Source organism: Ictalurus punctatus, chromosome 14 (assembly GCF_001660625.3).
Source record: "Ictalurus punctatus breed USDA103 chromosome 14, Coco_2.0, whole genome shotgun sequence".
NCBI lineage: Eukaryota > Metazoa > Chordata > Actinopteri > Siluriformes > Ictaluridae > Ictalurus > Ictalurus punctatus.
Window position 1 is genome coordinate 12,057,407 of NC_030429.2, and position 24,233 is coordinate 12,081,639.

The following is a 24,233-nucleotide window of genomic DNA, read 5'->3' on the forward strand; positions in this document are numbered from 1 at the left end:
AATCGTCACACAACAAATTACCCTCAACTCCAAAATTCTTATGTAATAATTTATACAAAGGATGTTTGCATAACACATAGTATGTAAATTGTAGTGGGGTATTCATGCAATTGTGACATCGATTAAGTCATTTTATTTTATATACTTCAAACAGACAAACCATATAAAACAAGGGTTTTAACTTGGACATTGTCATATGGTAACATACTATTTAGAGTATTTGTGGATTTTTTGTGGCTTTAAAGAAAATCTGCACAGTCCTCCTCTTTCATACAATAACATACAATAAATGATCCACATTACCCAATTTGGCAAGTGAATTTCCCAGAAAAAAATCTTCTGTTGATTTGCATTGGAGGTGATATGACTACCTCACATAAAGCTGTGCATGTATTTTGTTCAGATAAAGGACACATAAATGTTCAATAGCCATTCCTATTCCTATAGATAACAGTGATGATGAGTTTTAGCACACACATTTATAGAAAATGTGAAAATTCCCTCCTCCAACTAAAATATTTCTTTATTGACTTTGAAAGAAAGTAAGCATAGACCAATTTGAAATGTGAAAAAGCTGAAAATTCAATCCATTAAATAAAAGTAGTGTTAAAAAAAACTAGTTGTGAAAAGTCAAATGCTACAAATGCAATGTCTATCTCTGCTTCAGCAGTGACAAAAATATTCAATGTTTAATAGGCCTATGTAGTGTTGTTATATGGAAACTGCTCAAATATAGTTCTATATGAAGACATTTAACACAAACTCTTTGAGTCAAATGGCATATCAGTGGAAATTAATATCACTGAAAACAAATGCTTCATGAATGATGATCTAAAAAATCCCAGCAATCCATCTGGCTTACTTTGATGCAGATATCTTCATCCTCCACTGCTGCTGCTTCAATGTACTGCTCACTCTTTAGCCCAAAGCTGTTCCACTCATCCCTCACTGGATGCTTACGGTTCACAACTTTCAGTGGCTATGAACACAGACATGGCATTTAGACACAGCAAGGACTACTCTGAGTCTTTTAAAGTGTTTATATATAAAGTGGGAGAATGAAGGACAGGGAACGAATTAGAGTGACTCCTCACAAGGGCTTGGTAATTGCTGTGGTTGGTGGAGACCGCTGGAATGGTGGCCTTAGGCTCTTGCTCTTCTCCGATCTCATCACTGGAGAAGAACTCACTTAGCTTCTGCACACTAAGCCAAACAAGTATTTCAAGAGAGTTAATGTGGTCCTGTTCTCTTATAATCAATTAATTTAGAAAATAAGGATGCATAGTTCCTCAACAGTACATCACAATGTCCTCTCTTTTACATTTTTGTATATATCTCGCCCATGTAGGACTTACAGCTCCTCTTAGTGCCAGCCCTTCAAAATAATAGTGTAATTTAATAAACCCTTTCTCAGCACAACTGACAAGCAGAGAACGAGGGAGGCAAATGACACATTATTATTTCATTAGCCTGATGAGTAAAAGAAAGACAGCAATTTCTTTAAAAGATATTTCAACAGCACTGGGATTCAAAGCACTATATAGAATCTTCCCCCCATACACTTCTCCACAACAAACCTACATAGATGTGCATACATTAAACATAAATCGAAAAAAAGTGCTATGAATCCATATACAAGAAAGATGTTCTTATACTGATTGCTTCTATTTTTGCTTTTGCAGTTAAATCAGATTTTTAGTTTCTAACATGCGGTTCAATTCAACTACATTTTATTTATATACACTGTCACAAAGCAGCTTTACAGATGTAGAGAATGTAGATGTAAATTTAGATTAATGAACTATCCAGAGGTGACAGCAAAAAGGAAAAACTCCCTGAGACTGCATGAGGAAGAAATAGTGAGAGGAACCAGATCGCAAATCTTCTGGGTGACACCGGATAGTGGGATTATATATCATTACTCTTCCCCAACTGTATACTATATAAAGCCAAAAGTGCGTTGAAAGACTGTTCAGTGTGAGCATCATGGTGTTTATGATTATGAACATCCATAAATCTTTCACTGATTGTAATACAATTGTTGTATATATGATCTTTTTAGGCAAATAGGCATGGTCTACTTCTTACTGTATTCTGCCTAGTGCTAAAATAACAGCCGATAGGCCTATTCATTTAAATGCATCTATAAGTAGTAAAAATCATGTATACATTGTTTTAATATATTTAAAAATGTCATATTTATTACCAAACCTAAATAATATCTAAAACCAGTTTCCCTGTATCCCCCAACAGAAAAAGATCTCCACAATTTGATTACCACTATATATATATTATCAAAGGGTTAGGTCAGGTTAAATTCTGTCCATCAATTAGAAGTTCTTTAAATGATATGTAACCACTGGTGCTACAAACCCGTCCTAGGACATGCACGTTTTTTTCTTTTTAATATTTTTGCTTTCTCAAAACAGCAACAGTGTGCTACAAATATGTCATTTATGGTCTAAGCATTTTCTACATCCTTTGCTTTCATGAGGCACTGCATGAAGTTTCCATTTCTCTATTTAGAGTGCACCTGTGGCCTCAAAGCAATGCATATTCAGCACTCCACTGAAGCTGACAGGATTTATTGGACATTGCCAAAGGAAAATGGCTTGACCAGTTGATCTTAACCCACGCCGGCTCCCTGTATATTGTAAATCTAGAGCCTCAGAGCTGTTTATTCAGCATTTATCAATGCTAGAATTGATTAATAATGCTACAAGATTGATTGCAGACTCTTTAAGTTTATAAAATGACCTTTTAGAAGCAGAATTACTTTTTTTTTTGTGGGTGCAATACATGTACAGAGACGAATGTTTCTGGTCTACTTCTCTTGCATGAATAGACCTTTCCCTCACAACCTGAGGTTTTGAAAGCAAAACCATTTTCATCACAGACAGATGTAATATCAGGAACCAAATATGGTTCATTTTTAAAACTTGCTACTTGGAACACAGTAAAAGATTCTTCGAGGCCAGCTATAGTAGCAATATATGGTAGTAGGCTGGCAATCAGTGACAAACCTGACAAGGGCTTTGACCGTGGAGCGAACCACACTGGACAGGAGGAAGAGAGGTGTGACCAGGATGTGGAAAAGGGAGAGCGAGGCGAATGCTACAGCTGGGGATAAATCTGCATCATCAGACAGGTGCACATGGACCACAAATGTCTGTGAGCAATGTGCACACACACACACACATACACACACACACGCACGCACACACACACATTATAAATATTTAATGTTTTTGTTTATATGCCTGCAACTACAAATTATTTCAGGAACTAACTAAAACACATAACATTTTTCACTGCTACCAAATGATGCCCCAGAGGCTGTTTCACACTGGTTTATGTAAGGATCCCCCCCTCCCCCAAATGCTGTAACGCATACTGCTTTATAACACTGTAAAGATACATTGTTCTTAATATTATAATTTTTTTAGATGCTTGGTTGACTGTTTTCAATTGACTGTAGAGATTCTCTACATAAAAGTTATATAAACAACCCCTTACAGAAATCACCACAATAACAACAACGACATTTTTCTTTGATAAATTACAAATAATGTTTCTAGGTGCTTTGGGTATAAACCAGTCATAAACATTGAATCAAATACATTTGACACTCTGCCAGTATCCAGCACTTTCCAGAGAGTCATACTTACAGTAAGAACTGCTGCAATTGGTATAGCTGCATTCATGAATACTGAAAAATAAATTTAAAAATATAAGTGAGAGGTTTGTTTTCCATTTTGCCTGCACATGTGTAGGATTTGCAGTAGAAAATATCTTCCTTACTAGAGATGGAGGTGTAGACAGCAAAGGCCTGCAGGCTGGTCAGCTCTTTTCCCCTGGTCTCCTCCACACTGGAACAGAAGATGTGCTCCCACGAGTAGAGCTTCAGCAGCTTGATACCACGTAACAGCTCGTTGGTTTTTTTCAGCCGCTCACTGGAGTACTCCTACAGGGAGAGCATCAGAGTCATGCTCATAATTTATACTGTAAATGGGATGGTGGATGTAAAATAAACTAAACACTGAGATTTTCAGATTTTCATACGCGATTATGTTTACATAGGGAGGTGAGGTAACATATTTATTACTGAGTCTCGATTTAAGCCATATTTGGGACTGAAATTGTTTACAGATTTCAGCATCTGGAAAGATTATTCCATATTTGACCTTTTACATCTTTCTCTATGAAATAGCCTGTAGAAATGGCTTATGTACAGGTGCATCACGATATTAGAATATCGTGGAAAAGTCCGTTTTTTCCCCCATATTTAATTCAAAAAGTGGAACTTTTATATATTCTAGATTCATTACACATAAAGTGAAAAATTTCAAGTCTTTTTTTGTTTGTTTTAATCTTGATGATTACAGCTTACAGCTCATGGACATCCATGTATCTCAAAATATTAGAATAAAGAATTTATAATTCTATGAGCATATAGCATACTTATTATCTACAAGCAGTTTGTAAAGATCAAATAAACGTCAAAGCTATCTGGCAATGTAACACTTGAGACAACAGTGTGTACATTATGTAGACAGCAACATATCATGAATTTACCTTGTTCACATCAGTCATAATCATTATAGAGATCCTTCAGTTACATGAACTGAACTAATCCGAATAATTTAAGTTACTGATAAAATATAATACTATAAAATATATATGAAAAGGATAGATCTTTATTTAGATTTGAATTAATTCTTTTTTCTTAATCTTTGCTATTTAAATGGGACATGGCATCAATTGGATAACTCAGTAGAAATAACTCACCAGGGTAGTTTTTTGTGTTTGGGACAATTTGGTAGCCACAAAGTACTGCACAGGAGCCAGGAGGGCAATGATGGTTGCCCCGATCAAGGCACTTATTCCCAGAAGGTAGTAGAGCAGAATCACCCCCACTACAATCTAACACAGAGTAAAAGAATCTAATTTAGTCATTTTGGTTCATTTTCAGTGCTTATTTGGGAAACATTCAATTAATTCCAAGGATTCCAATATAACAATATTACTGATATATTTAATTATAAGAAAAGTTTAGTAAATGGGATGACTAATTGTGCACATATTTTTTAGCATTTCAAAAGGAAAAAAAAAGAAGAAAAACAAGACACAATTTTTCACTACTATCAAATGATACCCCAAAGACTTTTTAGATGTTCTCTGTAATGTTTTGTTTGTTCTATGTCATGAGATACCCTCCCACCCCCATAACTGCTGTGAAATGAAAAATGGCACAGTATAAGACCATAAATACACAGTGTTCTTCAACATATTATTTTATTTGAGATAATAGCTGGCAGAGGACTCTACAATACTGTGTGAGATTCAGTAATGAATCAGTTACATGCAAGTAGTGAGAGGTTTATACATTCATAAATACATTCATATACTAAATTAATATTTAGGTATAAGAGTATAAACTTTCCAATAAAGTTTTAATTTAAATAACATTTAATAATAAAACCCACATTTTTGAAAAGCAGTGTCTCCCTAGGACTGTAGTTGATAGCATTAATTAATGAATATATTCATTCTCATGAATATCTTAACAAAGACTTAGAAAATAAATAGTGAAGTACATGTTAGGGATTATGAATAATTTATTAACAAGACTTCAAATAAAACCTTAAAAGTGGTACATTTTCCATTCAGCTGTAGAAATCATTCCCATACATTCTTTAAAGCACACTAAAGTACTTAATGACTAGGATGGATTGTAGGATGCAGCCCAATCATTTCATTATCACCAGCCCTCATGTCCCTGGACTATGTTCTGCGATGTAACACTAATAAATGAATAAATGACAGCTAGTTAAAATAGGTTATTATGAAGCAGTAGCTGGTGTGGCACTTATGGGCCCAGAAAGATCTCTGCCAACATGATTGCATTACAGAACACCTTTTCCCCATTACATCACCAGCTCCAGGTTTTCCATTATGGGTTCAGGTGCAGGCTAGCTGAAATCATCTACATAGATGATTTAGTAGTGGAATTAGTAGTGAAATGGGAGACAGGGGTATACACCAGGGAGGTATTTGAACTTAGTCAATGTTGATGAAACTCTAATGCATTCTAAATATCAATACATGCAGTTACCATCTAAATGTTGCTATATGGTATAACCGCTTCTGTATGTCTAGGTGCCGGTGCCCGTCGTCAGTCCCTTCTCTCACCGTTACTGGACCTGGATCTGGATCTGGACCTCCCTTATGTTTATTTTATGACATTTTTTATCCACAACAGATTGTTTACATTGTGGTTTGTGTTTGCCTAACATCAATGGTACTTATTGAAGCTTTGCTGTAAGCCTTCCAGCTTATATATGCTTATAAATATAGGCATATAAACATTTCAATTAAGGATTATTAAATTTACATTTATTAATTTGGCTGATGCTTTCATTCTAAGTGACTTGATACAAATGAACAGTAAAGGGGATAAGGGTCTTGCTCAAGGGCCTAAAATTGGTCTTGCTCAAGGGCCCAATTTTTACATGCACAACCTTCCAATCAATAGCCCAATGCCTAAACCACTGAGTCACCACTGCCCAATTCTATGAAAGCTCCAAAAGCACAAGAGAGTTTTTTTGTTTTTATACAATGACTGTGTCTAGAATGTGTTTTTAAAAACCTACTTTGAGAAAGAATCACCAGTCACTTGTTATAAAAGTGGGAGGTAAGACATAACTACCGTTCCCACTTATTGCTTAATAAGAGGAAATGGTAAGACTTTTACACAATTATACTCAAATTAAAAATAGCATGCAGTCACTTCTCATTGGAAAACCTCAGTGGAGGCACAGCAGAAACCAGATTAGGAGAAATTACATTTGATTGCTAAAAGGCCTTTGAGGGCACGACTATAAACCAGTGTGTTGCTGATGTATGTAGCAATTCAAATCATTGAAACCTCAAGAGAGGTAGGTGTGACAAACATTCAAGACAGCCATAAACAGTAAAGATTAAGAAAAGTGCTAAGTGATATTTCATTAAACCACTGCGACAAATTCTCCATAATATATGGGATGTGTGCCATTTATGTTTCTAATTCAAAACGGTAAAGGCAATACCATGTAGGAAAAACTCCAAGTCAACTATTTCAATGAGGCACTGAGTATAGAAGTGATAAGAGTATCAGCCCAAAGTCAGAGTGAAGGACTGAGTCAACAGAAGCACTCTTATAAGTCTGTTGTCTAAAAAGGCAGTCAAGAAGCCTGGAGAACAAAGATAATGCACAATTCTGCTTAGAAAAAAAGGAAACTGCGTAAAAATAAACAAATTAATAATGGGTTTAAATTAACATATATAAACCTCTCAACTGACAGGTATGAATGTACTTGTAGGTATGTTAGACTTGAAAAATGGGAAATCAAGAGACAAAACAAATTGGCACAGAATAGCAATTAAATAGGGAAAGCTTAATCTTTGTGGAATTTATTAAGTGCTCATTCCCAGATCATAATGGGACTAAAGGAGTGCTTAATTCAAGGCAGGAGCACTTGTAGGGCAAAAACATTAAACATATAAATAAAAGACTCATAGACAAGGCTAGTATTAATTGTAAGAAATAAATATGTGGTGGGCTACATATTTGTGCTTAATTACAGTGATATAAGTTTGGGACTTTTCTGAGTAAATAAAACAATCTAGATTATACCAATAAAAAATAGTTTCTAAAATTTCTCAATTCACTAATTATGTAATAATAAATATTTATCAATCGACTTATATTGACTTCCTTGGTTATATTTCCAAATATTAGAATCTTTAAACTGTTAATATATTATGGTGTTCAAAGACCTTTCACTGGCAGTGAAAATTAGGAAGACAACCAGCTGTCATTTGTTTTATTAACTGGAACAAAGCCAACACTTAAGACACATTAAGATTTCAACACTGTGCTTGTTGACTCAAAAGCAGTAAATGAGTAATACCCCAGTGTATATTATACAGCAATAATATGTTATCAAGTGAGTGTATTGCATTGGGAATACCTCTTTGTGCAAAGCTATTTTTTTCTGCCACCTTTGAAACATATGTACAGCAAAATGGAATAGAAATATGGAATAGAAATATGAAATAGAAATGGAAAAGAAAATGCATTCACTGCTCCTGATAGAGGGGATATTAAGATGCAGCAACACATGATATGACACAGTAATAATAACCAGTAAATACAAAGCAAGAGAACTTTGCACATACCTGTACTGGCATGGCCCACAGGTTGGGACACAGGAAGAAGAACCACATCAACTGGTTGGTGTCTATTGCAACTAGGTTACAGATTTGGCCCACTGTCATCTCCCCCATAGACATGTTGGAGGTGCACAGACGCATGATCTTATTGTAAATCTTCGTCTGCCGAAGACATGACCACAAAGTCAGGAAAGGTAAGTAAATAAAGAGCAAATCCAACCTCTGTGGTCTATTATTTATATGAAGCTGCTTACAAACACACAGAAATACAGAAAGAATACATTAAATGTTTATGTTGGCATCTTACATAAACAAATTAATTAAAATTAAAAAAGCCCATATAATACATGCTAGACCTGTTGTCCCTTAAGCGGTGACTTCAGAAGTTGCAAAAATCTTTGATTGTGACATTTTTCTTTGTACAAAAAAAATTGCGATTTCAGAAAAACAGCATTTCCATGACGTATGCCCTAATTTCAGAAACATCATTTTTCTGTAAATGTTAATGCACAGTTACTTTATATTTGATGAACCTTTAAAAAAAAAAAGGAATTGTGGCATGTACAAAATTATGAACACCTGTCTAGTTGGAAAGTCTCCAAATTTAATTAACTTGTTAGGTCTTAACTGTCTCATTAGTACTCGTTAGGCAGGTCAAGAATTGCAATTAGGAATTGTCAGCTGATGACAGTTCCAGAGTACAATAAATAAATTCTCTGACTCTTCAAACACCCACAACTATGAGCTCCTCTAAGCAACTGACTGAGAATCTAAAAATGAACGCAACTGATGCCTACAAACCAGAGGAAGACTATAAAAAGCTATCCAGCTCACAGTTTCCACTGTCCGAAATGTCATTAAGAAATGGCAGCTCAAATCCGAGCAAGATTGGGAACACCAAGAAAATATTCAGATGGAACTGCCCATATGTTGGCCAGAAGGGCAAAGCCAAACTCCCATATAAGAGCAAAGGAAAACATCAAAATTCATGATTATCTACTTCAAGAAAGATAAGATGAAGCTGTTGAAATTGCCTTCACAGTCCCCTAACTTGAATATCATTGAAAATCTTTAATATTGCTGTACATGCAAGAACGCCCAAGAATATCTCAGAACTAGAAGTGTTGTGCAAGGAATAGAGGTTGCAAATTCCTATAACAAGAATATAATGACTACCAGATGGCTAACAAAAAGCTCTTGCAAGCTTGGATATGAGCCAAAGGGGCTATTTCTAAGTTCTGACTTAGTAGTGTGTCCAAATTTTTTAAAAGTAAATCCCTCTCTCTTTCTCTCTCATAATATATAAAAATAATAAAGTAACTATTATGTAACTACTATAAAGTAACTCTAATGTGCATTAACATTTGCATAAAATTTTTATTAAAAAAATAAATAACTTGTTGCCAAGGTGTTGCCTTCAACAGAATATGTAATTTTTTCCACGGGTGCACAAACATTTGCACAAAAATGTAGGCCATACATTACTAGCATTACCTGAAAAGTACATTACTAAACAATATATGAAAGATTACTAGATATTAAATTAGATATAAAATTTTATGTACTGCATGTTTTGCATGTACACAAGTTTATATATACCTGCATGGCTCCTCTCAGGTTGATGCCAGTTTGTATCGCTGCATAATAGGAGGCTTGTAGAAATGTCCTCTGAAGAAGCAATGCGAAGAACAGTAACACAGCCAGTACATAGGCATTAGCAAGAAACTCCTGCGAGGAGATGAAATAGACCCCCAATAATTGTGCCTGAAAAAAGAATAAATACATACATCTCAGGTTGAGAGTACTGGTGCCATTATTTGCATTTCAAGGTCATCATGTTTTAAGCAGTAGGAAGAAAGACATACCACTCAAACACACAGATTCAGCCAATCAGGGCCTTGTGGAGAATGCAATGACTGCTATAACATGTTATTTATTATGCATAATATTAGGCATTTATTTATTTATTTATCTTATTTTATTTTTCTTTATTATTTGCTTAGTAATAATAAATAAAACTGCACATATATACAATCATTAAAAGTAATCTTGAAAGAAAGAAAATGGCTGAACCTGAATAAAAATTGAAACTGAATGCACTCTATACTTCTGCTTTAGATATAGCAAAAGAAAGAAAACCTGCAGAAAATAAGTAAAAGGGGGCTAAACTCAAACCTATTTTCCAAAAAGGTAATATATACACTCATGCAAAGTGTTAATCAGAAAATCATTTACTCTTTTTCATAATTAGGTCTATTCACATGTTCAAACACTTAAATGTCCTTTTCACAGAATTATTTATCCCTTAATTAGTCAATCCCTTAAGAGGGCAGGGGGTACTTAAAAATAGGGTTTGCCAAAGTATTAGCCACTGTCTTTGTCATTAGGGTGTCTTTCCTAATGTAAAGAAATTGTTTTATTTATACCACTTCAAATGCAAAATATGATCAATTTAGCAAAGATATAATAAAAGGTCTTAATATAAGGCCTGCAGCCTGCAGCCATAATCAAACATTCAAAGGAAGGTGAAGTCAACCGCAAAGGAGACAATAGGAGTTACCACAACTGAATTAGGAAATAGAGCCGTTAATAATTCAGACCTGTCCTGTTTTGCTATGTCTCACCAGACAAATGCATATGATAGAACATCATTCTTCAGAAAATACAGTAATCACATTTGGTGTATATCTGTCTGAGTCACTATTCTAATTGTTTTAGATTTGCCAAACCATTAGTGTAATGTTTATTACAGTAACGAACCGAGTCTGTGAAAGCCATTCTATGGGTGAGCACAGGAAGCTAACATGTATACTGTGCAAGATACTGTCCCCATCACATCACAGTTGCAGGAGAGATAACCTTTGTCGAGACTTTGAGAGAGATTATTGATGTTAGATTGATCATGATATTATATCGGGTACATTAACAAGGAGAAATCCGAGAGCCTGCCACCGTTCTATTCATCCAGTAAATATTTGATGAAGACGGAGGAGAGGATGTCCTGGAAGTGAAATGCAGAACTGAAGCATCTCCGCAAGCTGAATGAGAGCAGATGCTGCAATCTAATCAAAATTACAAAGACCCTCTCAAAGGTGGGGGTTGCTTGACCCTGAAGTCAGCACCAGGACAATCAGCAAAAGAAATAAGAACAGGTTATTCAGCAAGAAAAGGGCCAATTAGCAGTACTGCAGCACACTGATTAACAATGTAAATGAAAGTAAGTAAGTATGTGTAAGTGCGGTTATTGCGTGCCAATCTGCGGAACATATCGTTGAGAAGCTCTTACCGGTGCCTGGATGGTGTGGTTCTTCTTGCTGATGTGGTGCACAATACCCGAGATGCACAATGGCCCAGCAAAACCCAGAAGGTCAGCCAGGAAACGGAAGGTAATGCTCAGGATCAAGGGTTTCCCAAAGGCCTCACGTAGAGCCCTCCAGATCCATTGAGGTCCCTGCCGCTGAAGGCCATCAGGCCTCTTTTACAGAGGAAGACAGGTAAATAGACATAAAGAGAATGAGACAGAATAGGCACTCCCAGAAGACCTTCTAACAGAGCTGTAATCAAACACAAAGAGCAAAATGCTTCTGCAGAGTGAAGGTGGTTTATGTGTAAATCATAAGGAAGTCATTTTCTGGTAATGCAGTACCATAGCAGTTTTAGTTAATAACATAAAATTCCTGTATATGGAGGCTTTTTTGTGTCTGAAGGCTGTTCATTTCACAGAAACTTATTACTATGCGTTAATAATAAATGACATCATTCAACCCTTACTTCTCTGCTGTCTCATGCCTATATTACAGTACAGTATTGTACTTCAGAATAACGGTCTCATTATTTTATAAAAGTAACTATCATTCTACATGTCATTATTATAAAAGTCACATTCAAAATACAAATGAATCTCTACAAATTAATTAATGATTTGGTTGAACTATGTTATGACATTTCTTTAGTTTTACATTTTCAATTTCCTTTATCAATATATTCTTCTACAAATATACAAACATTGTTGTACTGTTGTACCACCACAAACATAAGCAAGTTTCATTGCTTCTACAAGGATTTTGCTCTACAAAAATATTTAATAATATTTATCATCTTTTGCTACTGCTGTTTTATATCATAATTTATTAATGCTCTCAAAAAATGTTTTCTTCACCAATTTTACATATTGTTTATATGTAAGAAAGGAATAATACCTTTTATTTCATTTTTGTTACTCAATAATTTATTGTTGATACTAAATAACATGAATTAAGATAAATAAAAATATATTTCAGTTAATTATTTAAATAAAGAAATAAATAAAATAGTTCAGTGTCTCAAGTTGAATCCGGATGTGGGAGGGGCGAGTCAGAGACATGCCTCTCATCACGTTACTCCCACACCATGTGAGCACTGACACATTACCACAGTCACATTTATTTACCTGCAATTCCCTTCCACATAAACATACACACACAGCCCTGCCCATTACCAATAACAAACAGTGACAGAGAGTGCTTTCACCCTACTGAGAGTTAAAAGCTCACTACATTTACGGTGGAAAATCCTTGCATTCCCAGCACCCGGAAGGAAGCGTAATTGGAAAATACAAACCTCTTCTTTCAAGCAGGTAGCTAGAAGCTAATAGTGTGATCTCTCCGAATCATCTGACATCTATTACCACTATCAAAGACATGCATAAGCTATTGGCCCTCATTCAAGTTCAATCCTCCTAATAAATCTCTCAATATTAATGACAGACATGCAGGCAGCAGTTGTGGTACCTTCTGAGCTTCAAAGGCCTTGCGCAGTTTCAAATAATTAGTGAGTGCCCTCATGGCAATGGGCAGTTTGCCGATGACCTTCAGGTCAATGGGACGTCTGTGAGCAGAGGTGATAAAAGTGTTCATCCACCAGTATGTACCCTTAGAGAGCAGATTGACGAATGGCTGCAGAAAACGCACACCCAGGTCCTGAAGGTCTTCAGGAGGCTTTACCTCAGTGGGATGGGCAAAACACATATAGCGCTGCACACACAGAGACAAAGAAAGAGCATCAGTCTGCATCACAGGAAATATAAGACATGCAGGAAAAAAAATACCAGTGTCTGAAGTTATTAAATATCTAATAAGTAATCAGAATTACAGTACATTGTGAGAATATGTCAATTATACAGTATGCAATATCACACAAACCTGATATTATATATCAGTGTTTAACAGAAGAATACATAGTGTCATGTATCAAGAAACTCTGGACTCCAGTTCCCATCAGCCACTGCACTGCACTAGCTGTCACATGACCACTTGCACCTGATTCACATTTTGTTAATGAGCACTCGTGTGTATATATAGTCATTGTCTGCACTGTTTGCTTGCCTTTCGTTGTCCTAGACTCTTGTCGTTTACGTCTCGGTGTTTTGTTTCATGCCACAGTGTTATACCAAGTTGTCTTAGTGTCTTTGTTTCATAGTACGTTTGTTTAAATAAATGTCATTATCTGCACTTGCTTCTGCCTCAATCTCGATACGTGACACATAGCATCTGAGAGTGTCTAAAGGCAGCATAAATAATGTCTTTTAAATATGCATACCATCAACAAACCAAACCATGTCAGAGATAATAAAGCAAGGCACAGATGTTTGGATGACATCACCAGAGGTGCTTGTTTATGTTCCCTTCACTGCTACTAACCAAACCTGGATTACTGTTGATATAAAAGACTGATGCACAGAGAAATGAAAGAAACCAGAAGAGGAAAAAAAAGATTATACTACTAGATAGCAGACATCTACCATCAAACAACTCCGTTGTCTCTGCTTTTCTGGTGTGCAGCACTGATTTTAGCTAGCAGCAGTCAGAGACTAGCAGGTTACAGTACAATTTTCAAGTAGCTGACATTTCTCTCATTGACCTACTCTTGCCTGGATTGTGCCAGTAGATTATTAAACACACAATTCCTTGTGAGGACCTTCCATTGACAATTATTACTGTAATGCAAGTATGTAATGCTACGCCTACACATCTAACCCTAACCGTAACCCCAGTAACATACGCCTAACATGTTACTAACTAAAAATTATTCATTTCTATTGAGATAAGGTATGCACTGCCACAGCTGCATATCGATTTTGGGATATTTGCGCATTTTAAGACATGCCATCAAGCCTTTTGTGCAAATTTTGAACTTTTGATGAGCTGGAAACTATCGACTCAATCTGCCAATATTGGTCCAGAGCAAATACACTTCTGCATAACCTCTGTAATTACTTACAGTGACAAATCGTGTAATTGTGTCTTCAATGCTGAGATTCACAAGAGAGCTTTCAGTGCATCATTAATACCAGAAGAAGAAGAAAAAGCTTCAAGGAGAAGCATTTACTTATCAGTGCAATGAGCAATCTCAGAGAATCCTTGGAGTTGATAAAGGAAAAAAGGATGTTGATAAAAGCCAAAAGGCTAGATTGCACTCAGAGAGGACACAGATGTGCAAGGACCGAGATTTTAGTGTAAACACAGGCAATGTCTATCTGACAGGAATAAACATACCCTTTGAAATATACTCTGGAGAGAGATAAAAGAAATTCATATGAACACCCACACACACACCCACACACACACACACACACACACACACACACACACACACATACATATACAGAACACATACACACACATACAAACATACACACTCATTCATATAAGTGTGAACACATACAGTATAACATCAACTATAGTGCTTATTTCTTTGGTTCTAGTCATTTTTCAGAAGCACCCTCTCAGATCTTAATCAAGGCACAGTCCAAGTTGAGTTACATATAGACAATTAATGCCATCATAGATCACACAATAATAATTTCTACAGCTTGAGCTAATAGAGAAAAAAATAAGACGTGATACTATATAGTCATCAAATTTGGGCACTATAACTAGTTGTTTTCAAATCCAAAACCACAAATACAGCCCTTGCCTAGCATGGCCACTTTAAATCCGTGTCCTCAAAAGACATGCCTGTGTGCTGTCTAGGATAGACACCCCTGAATTCTAGTGTGAAAAGCAGGACTGACAGGCAAACAGAGGAGTGTCCAAGTCCTTGGAGGTCCATATATTCTATTTCCCCTCCTGTTACAGAACCTGGAGACTAGAGTGTTTCCTCTGAGCAAATTTTTGACAGCTGCCAGGATGTGAGAATAGCCAATTATGCGTCCAACCACACATTTGTCAGTTTTGTAACTACATAAACTCTGTGGAGAACAGAACGATGTGCAGAACCACACAACATATGCTTTCGATTTCAGAGGTGGTTCTGGGAACTCTTAATTATTTTTTAAAAAGTGTACATTTCCCATCCATTTCAGTGTAGTCACTGAATAATTCATAATATATAATGATATGCTTTGAAATGTGTCTGAATAATATGCTGAAATGCTGATGAGTTAAAACCCACTGACCCCAGCTTTAAGCTAGACGACAGGCACAATTTCTGCTTATAACTAGTACCATGACAGGGATCATTAACAGCCATAAGCAAAACTGTACAATTACACCAATCAGATCACAAAACTACATGGGAGTACAGATTTATTTATGTTGAATTTCAAGGTAAAAAGTCAAATTCACTATACTGGTGAACAAATCTTCACAACAAGGGTTGGCTGGATAAATGAACTAGCAGCACCTATTTATACCCTCTTTCAAGAAACTATAAATCCATCCAAATAAACTCTATCCTTATTACTGATAACAAATGGTTTGATGTGGAATATTAAAATGTATTTTTTTTTTTTATTAATTAATTTACTTTTTACTGTGGAACCAAGAATAATAATAATATCAGGCATCATTGAAAAAACCCACACATATAAAGTAAAGTGCTGGGGCTGATTTCTTTGTAGCCCAGACTGTAGGTTCACACAGACTACTGTTGACAGATTTGTCAGGTGATTACACAAATCTATTGTAGCTCAATTATTCAAACTTGCGGTGCGAATACATTTATAACACACTATCAGCAGAGACTAAGAAGGATCTTGTGAAATAAAATTGTAATAATCATGAAAGAGGTAAATTACATTCTTGATATTTTTTTTTTTTTTTTTTGCCTTTGGAAGAGAAACTAGAAGTAAATGCATGGAGGGCATAGTCTCTAATCACAGAAGAGCTGGCTAACAGCAGAAGCAGCTTTTCTGTTTGCTAGTAACAATGACACAGCATGATTATGGGCTTGAAAAACTTGACCTTAAAAGTTATTATTATTATTATTATTATTATTAATTATCTTTCAGTGAATGTGTGCATGTTCCTGTGCGTCTGCATAATAGTTTTATATACAAAGAGACCCAGTGCTTTAAGACTCCACTTATAGGCAATAATAGGTAGCACATTTGTTTTTAGCTCACCCATTCATTCTCATGACCAAGCCATCACTGCTCACAACAACTTCTTTACAAGCACACACAAATAGCATGTCACTTACCCGCCCCAGTATGACATTGAACTCCACAGCCAGTAGCAGGCCGTAGAGCAGGACGAGGAGGCCGGTCAAGCAATAGCGCAACTGTCTCATACCAATGCCGTGCTCTGTGTACTTTGCAAACTTGATAGTTTTAGTGATGAATGCCAAGGTCCAATAAATAAGCAACGCTGTGAACAGATTAAGCCATAAATAATAATTACTGCCTTTTTATAATCAGTGTTAGCTTTGAAAACACTTCTTCAGAGCACTGGAAGTAAGATGAGTGGATAATAACTTAAGAGTAGGTTTATAATAAGAAAGCTATTCTTAAAAATAGGTTTATAATAAGAATTTATAAACCTATTTAATACATCCCACTCTGTGCATTCACCATGAGAGCTCTCCAGATGTCTGTTAAATGAGGGCCACATCTCACACATTTCATGGCATTATATTCATGATATGAAACACACAGGCCAACATGCTCTATGCGCACATTTGGCAGATGTGACAACTTACTGATAATAATACTGTTGTACATACAATATTGACTAAAAGAGATTATAGGGGAATTGCACAGATAACACGTAGATGTTCCAGAATTGTTTAAACTGCACCTATTATGGTTTTTCAAATATTACCTTTCATCTAAGTGTGTTATATAGCTGTTTGTGAATGTAAAAATCTGCAAAGTTTCAAAATGCGTAAGACAAACTGAGTTATTGATTCCCAAAAGAAGGAACCGATTCTGAACAACTGAAACGAATCTTTAGTGATTCCAGACTTTACTTCTTGCACAAACCTTAGTAGGTTTGTAACAAAAAGCCCCGCCTCTGGTCTTCATCGGCCGCTCGTAAACAGACAGAGCTGAAACTCATTATGGTAGTGGGCATTTCCTTTTTGAAACACGCTGACAGCGGTAGACCAATTGCAACAGACTGGGACATCTGACCAATCAGAGCAAAGTATGCTCTCTGAAAGGAAGAGTTTAGAACGAATCCTTTAGAATGGATCATTGAACGAGTCGTTTTTGACACTGGGGGAAAAAAGTCAATGATGCAATTTAAATTATGAGAACATTAAAGTGTTTTTTGACCTTGGATGCATGTAAATCTATTATATGAGACCTTTAAAACAAAATTAGGCACGTTTCAAAACCAAAATAGGTGCACTTTAAGGGTTGACTCATGTGCATACAGGTAAAAGCGTATTACAGAATGTAAAACATCACTTCCTGCAAATGTAGAAAATTTGATCTAATTACCCTAATTATCCAGTGTGCTTGTGCTTACTGGAGATGCTGCTTTGTGAATTTGCTCTAATGTGATAAATCTATCTATCAGTCGTTGTGGTTGTCATGACAACAAAATTTTTTTCATCCATCCATTTTCTATAACGCTAATCCATATTTAAAAAATATCTAAAAAAATATTTCACAATGTTGATATTTATACTGCCATTCATAATCCTCTACCCATATATTCCCTTGGTATTTACAGCATTAGATGTCATTCTTTGCTGAACCTTGGCCTGAAGTGGTAATAATGAACTCATTACACATGTTCAATAAGGTCAAGCCAACAGCCAATTGACCAAGCATAAAATGAGAATAGTGAATAATGAGGGTTTTTTTCTTTCTTTCTCCAGTTTCTGTTTGTGTAATGTGTTATGTGAGCAAAGTATCTACCTAGCAACAACTTGGGAAAATTGGAGGTCTCTATGTTGTGGTAGTAGATTATAGAAGTGATAGCAGCCATGAAAGCCAAGGATGCAGGCATGTAGAGATGTAGATGAAGAGACTGTGTAAACCTGTGTGTGAGAGAGAGAGAGAGAGAGAGAGAGAGAGAGAGAGAGAGAGAGAGAGGACAAGATATGGAGATACATAGAGGGGTTGAAACAGTTCATACCACAGCATTGTTTAATTCTTGATTCTGATTGGCCAGAAGGTGTCAATTAATCTAGAACAGCAGCTCTGACAGCAGTTCGGACTGTAAGCCAAATCACTTTTAGATTTAGATTAATACACTTGTTCTTTATAGTTTCTATGCTAACAGCTAATTCACAGGGACCTATATGGCAGACAAATCCTAAAAACATATTTAAAAATTAATGTACATTTTCATTCTAACATGCATACTCTCATGAATTGGTGTCTCTCAATATGATCACCTACACTTGAATGAAAATACTGATTGACGCTGAACAGCTTCACCTCAATTAATTTCGAGTGGAGAGCATAGGGATTAGCTTGAAGGGACAAAGCAGTCAATATTGTTGTTCAATGGGCTCAATAGATTTTTGCTAGACATATCCTTACAGATTTATACGAAATTTCCTTCACTGTAAGCAAGAGTTCAGGAGTTAAAACCCACCCATCAGAGACAATGCCCTCTGCGATCTCACACACCAGCACAAACAGAAGGATGAAGGTGAGGATCCAGCGCAGGTTGTGTCCAGGGAAATGAAGCCATGTACTGTGATGGATGTGAACCTTGGAGCTCTGGCTGCCCCAACCTATGAATAGATACACAGGACATTGATTCCCTATTGGTGTAGCATTTAGCAATTTGCAGACTTTCCAGCATATTAATGCCAGGCTTATGCAGACACAAGGGCACAACATCTGTCACTTAGCTTTATCACATCCAGATGCACTCCTGAAGAATAAAGCTTTATTGCTCACAGTATTTTGGCTGCTGACTACCTTGGTAATGTTTGACTAGAGAGCCAATGCTTTACTCTAGTGCCAAGGCCAATTACCTGCCAATATCATTATGCTAACTGGGAGGCTGAGGCTTTCCCAGGTGAAGAGCTGAGTTTAATCCTAGAGAGAGTAATTCATTGCCTAGAACTCCATCTTGCAGATCTGTGTAACTGAAACTCCTCTTTCTAATGCCTTCCAGGCTCCAAGAGCTTCCCTTGTCATTTCATCTCATCTCATTTCTCTCTCATCTGAATAATTCCACATTAATTATTCATTAATGAGATGAATTACTGTGGACAGCTTGTAATACACTGACACAGAAAACCCAGTCTGGCTGGGTTGTGGCATTGTTGTCTGAAGATCTGTTAGCTATACTGATTATTTGCGACTGTAAGACATGAGATCAGTATGAGACTATAATGCTATGCCATGTCTGGTGTGGTTACAAGGGAAGACTGTAACTTAGCCCTACACAGTGATGCATTCAGCTTATGTCCTCTAAATTCCACATTTAAAGCCATTTAAGCCTTGTCTAGGTTACATATCTACAATCTACAATACTTTCACACTTCTTTTTCCCTCTGTCCCACATAGAGCTCTATATGTTTTCATTTTAGAGACAACATTTATAGCATCCCTATGGTATTGTAATACAGCAAGAAATATCCTGCATCACTAAAATAAATTTACACCAGAAGGTTGCCTGAAGGTTGGTGCTCATTTGTTGGAGACACTTACCAATAAAGAGGATGGGGAAGGTGATGAAGAGCAGGAAGACATGGGGCACCACAGTGAGGGCATCGAGAAAGCATCCATTGTTGAGCACGCCACGATCCACATTGTAGGCGATGGAGTTGTTCTCACTGCCACAGAAAGACAGGGACATGGTGCAGTCTGGGCTCTGCAAAAGCAGCAGAGGAAAGAGAGGGAGAAGAGAACCAGAGGAAGAGGGAGGGGAAGGAGGAAAGGAGAGATGCTCAGGAGGTGTTGAATCTTATCCGTAGGCAGTTACATCCTTGCTGCAGGTGGAGAGCAGAAAGCAGGTAAGTTCACGTTCTGCATGCACACTAAGACATGCCTGCATCGGATTTCCAAGGCACCTGCACAGCCCAAAAACATCCCTTTAATAACTGTTCAAGCTCAGTGCAAAAAGAAAAAATACGGATGCTCATACACACTTTCTGAGGACAAAGAAACGTCACAGCTCCTTTCAGATAGAGCTCAAAGCTGACCTTGTGAGGGTATCTGTGCTGTGTGCCTGAGCGTGTGTGCATCTGTCTGTGTTCACATGACAAGGACGGCTAGTTAAAAGGGGGGAGGGTGAGTGCAAGAGAGAGAGAGAGAGAGAGAGAGAGAGCAAGAGAGAGAGAGAGAGCATGTGCTGAAGGAGAGGGGGAGGGAGAGCACACAGCACCCGCATCATAAAAGAGTTCACACATCATGCATTATGTGTCAGGCAAAACAAGATCGTCAGTTTGAATAGAAAACCTTCCACAATATTCTTATCTGCAAATTAAACAAGTATTACACAAATCCCTCTGGAACCTTCCTGAGATTGGGAAGTAGGACACACAGAATGCAGCAGAATAGGAGATCCACACTGGCAACCCTTAAATGACTGGTCCACATAATCCCATAGTGAATCAATCCATAACTCCATAATGCATGGATTATGTGTAATTCCATAATGCATAACTCCACATAATGCATTTTAATATCAAACCTTCTCAGATTTTATGGTATTCTTATATAGATTTACCAAAGATGTTAAAACCAATTTACAGTACATTTCTACAGCCTATGCCTAACTTGATTACAGGATCCATGCAGAAATCAATGCACAGACATACATATTCCTCTTGTCCTTCCTGTCACTTACAGTCCTGCACCTAAAAACCACCCATGGGAACCATTGTTCATACAGAGACACACTAACACAAAAAGGAATAACTATCAGGTAGCCCCATAAGTAACAGTATAGGGTGAGTAGAGGTGTCTGGTAACTCTCTCTCTCTCACACACACGTACGCACACGCACGCACACACGCACACACACACTCGCGCGCACACGCACACACACGCTCGCGCGCGCACGCACGCACACGCACACACACACACACACACGCACACACACACACACACGCACACACACACGCACGCACACACACACACAGTGTACTCTGTTCGGGATGACTCATTCGGTGAATGAATGGCATTTGCTGCTTATGTTGCTATATCTGTCTGCCAGTGCAATACAGCTATAAGACAAGAGTGCTACTGTAGTATTTGTATTTACAGGGTGGCCCAGAAGTATCCATACATAGGGGAAATGTCTCCATACCTAGCGAAATGTCTTCCCCATATATATATATATATATATATATATATATATATATATATATATATGCGCACACACACACACATATATATATAAATAAGTAGTTAGTTGCGTCATGAGGTCAGTAAGTCTCAAAACTACAATCTGAAATCACCTACATCACCACAAGTTGCTTGCAAGGGTTTCAAGATAAAAGCTGCTACTCTCATCCAAAAACAAACTCACATGTCTTCAGTTTGCCAGACACTACTGGAACTTCTAACACGATCAGGTTCTATGGTCAGGTGGATGACGAGCTCTGTGTCATCCCAGCAGGAACTTTACTGGGCTGCAAAACGAATTAGAATTCACAGGTGAAGATGACTGTGAGCCTCTTATAAACTCAGAGAGCATCTGAAGCATCCTTGAGCTCTGACACGCTCTCTGGATCCACATTCATTCTTGTTTGTTGTGAATCTCACTCTGGTTTCTCTCTGTGTCATTGTTTCACACAGATACACATACTCAGGCATGTGTGTAATGAAGCATAGTGAGGAAAGCAACACTGTTGTGGTGTGCCGAATTGATTATACAGTCTGATGGTAGTGCATTATTGCACCACAACTCCCTTCCCATGAGCACTCGTCCATATGACTACAGTTTTACAATGAGTTCAGCAACTTTCTAACTCCAGCACACAGGATCAAGCAGTTAAAACATCTAAATACATTAACTGTGTAAAAGTGGCCGGTGCAGTGCTTAAGGCATTGGGCTACTGATCATAAGGTTGTGACTTCAAAAACCAGCATGGCCATGCCATTGTTCTATCCTTGGGCAAGTCCTTTAACTAGGCATCTCTTCAGTGTCCTGTCCAGCCCATACAAGATTTTTCAGATTTTTTTTTTTTTATTGTTGTGGCCAAAAATGCTTGATTTTGCTACAGCTTCTTCTTGCTACAGCAGTTTTTTAAATGCTTTTTTGCAGAAAACTACTTGAATTGGCGAAATTGCAGTTGCATGAAATTGTTTTGCATGGTCTTTCACAGTAATGTTTGTTGGTAAATAAGACCTTTTAGCTGCACTCAAGTTTGACGCACTTTTTTAAAAAAAATATTAGAGAGTTTCCTTGACTTTGCATTAATTTCTGCTTTCACAAAATCGCATAATCCTGGAGGGACTGCCTGTCTCAGCTGTAAGTCAGCTAAATGAGGGAACTGTGAAATGTAAATGTACTCAATAAGTGAGCGTAAGTGTCACAAGTTGCTCTGACACTTAAAGCCCTGCTGGAAAAAACAAAACAATAGAAACCATCACAGAATGGGATGGTTCTAATGGTTTCCACTACAAATACCACTGCAACCCATCAGCTAACCATTAAAACCATTACCATTGGTCCTTAATGGTATAAACTAGATATAAACATGCCACCAATAGAATGCAACAAATTATCAGTAGAAAGCCACAGGGACGTTTACAATTTCCAATAAAACCAAAACAATTCTCATTACAATCCATTAGAAATTCTATGAGGGTTTCTACTGTTGTTGTTGTTTTCAGCAGGGGGGGGTGGATTTATCACAAACATAGTGCTGTGTTGCTATTGATTACTCACAAGCAAACTCAAAATAACTCCATCATCATAAATCTAGACATATAGTGTCTAAAGGTTAAAGAATAAAGACAATTTATCACAGCCTTCTTTGCTCATATTTACCAAGGGTGCCAATATTAATGGACACTGTAAATACGTACCGGTCTGTAGCGGGAAATCATCCTAATCGCGGAACTTCACGTTTATTCCAGAGTAGATTTTAAAAGCAGATCTGTAAAGAGCGCGTGAAAACACAAAGCTTAACTACATGATGTCTGTCCGACCTGTAAAACTCTCCCTCATCCACCGGAAAAGGTGAGCACCGCTGAAATGATGGACGAGCAGCAGATTTACTGTGGCATATGGTCACTGTTTGTTCATGCTGGAGCTGGCCATGGTGTTTGAAAAAAAAAGTCGAGGGCTCATGAATAAACTCATGAGGCAGAAAGTTACAGGTTACTGTTACACTGAAATCCACGCTGCTTCTGTCTGTATCTCAGAACTGTAACTGTTAATGAACTGTATGTTGAAAAACACACATAGCATTGCACTTTTACCTTATATAATAACCTGCTTCTTTCATATGTACTCTTGCTGATATTACTGTTGTTTAATATCATGCTGCTATTTTTCACCGCACGGACAATCTTCTGATATACTGCACCAGTATATTTAGCATATTTTGCACATTTCTCTGATATAGCTACTTGCTGCCCTACATATCATACTGCTACAATTCATTTTGTCTTTTGTCCTTATATTGACACTACTACTGCCATGTTTATATTAATTGATCCACCCTTTATTATTGTTGGTTTTGTTAGCTAGCTAACTTCAGGTAGCAATGAATAGGCTACAGTGGTCTTTTCTTTGGTTTTGTTTATTCTTTTAATTTGTTTGAATTCTGTTGTATATTTCTTGTACAGCACTTTGCTTTCAACATCTGTTGTTTTAAATGTGCTTTATAAA

General features: G+C 37.0%; 1 protein-coding gene across 4 annotated transcripts in view; it reads right to left on the reverse strand.

Moving 5' to 3' along the window:
* Positions 1-23,624, reverse strand: part of abcc8 (ATP-binding cassette, sub-family C (CFTR/MRP), member 8) — a 56,913-nt gene extending 33,289 nt beyond the window's left edge. For 3 of the 4 annotated variants that reach the window (XM_047160171.2, XM_017485448.3, XM_017485444.3), the window contains exons 1-15: positions 23,426-23,624; positions 20,096-20,258; positions 19,026-19,167; positions 18,341-18,462; positions 16,675-16,841; positions 12,984-13,226; positions 11,501-11,689; positions 9,814-9,978; positions 8,221-8,376; positions 4,789-4,923; positions 3,802-3,964; positions 3,669-3,709; positions 3,024-3,169; positions 1,095-1,203; positions 863-979 (exon numbers count right to left, since the gene is read on the reverse strand). In XM_047160171.2, the coding sequence (XP_047016127.1) occupies positions 863-979; positions 1,095-1,203; positions 3,024-3,169; positions 3,669-3,709; positions 3,802-3,964; positions 4,789-4,923; positions 8,221-8,376; positions 9,814-9,978; positions 11,501-11,689; positions 12,984-13,226; positions 16,675-16,841; positions 18,341-18,462; positions 19,026-19,167; positions 20,096-20,258; positions 23,426-23,446 (2,079 nt within the window). In that variant the 5' untranslated portion in view covers positions 23,447-23,624. The remainder of the gene's footprint in view (positions 1-862; positions 980-1,094; positions 1,204-3,023; positions 3,170-3,668; positions 3,710-3,801; positions 3,965-4,788; positions 4,924-8,220; positions 8,377-9,813; positions 9,979-11,500; positions 11,690-12,983; positions 13,227-16,674; positions 16,842-18,340; positions 18,463-19,025; positions 19,168-20,095; positions 20,259-23,425) is intronic. The other variant, XM_047160172.2, reaches the window with a different exon arrangement.
* Between the last annotated feature and the right edge of the window lie 609 nt (positions 23,625-24,233).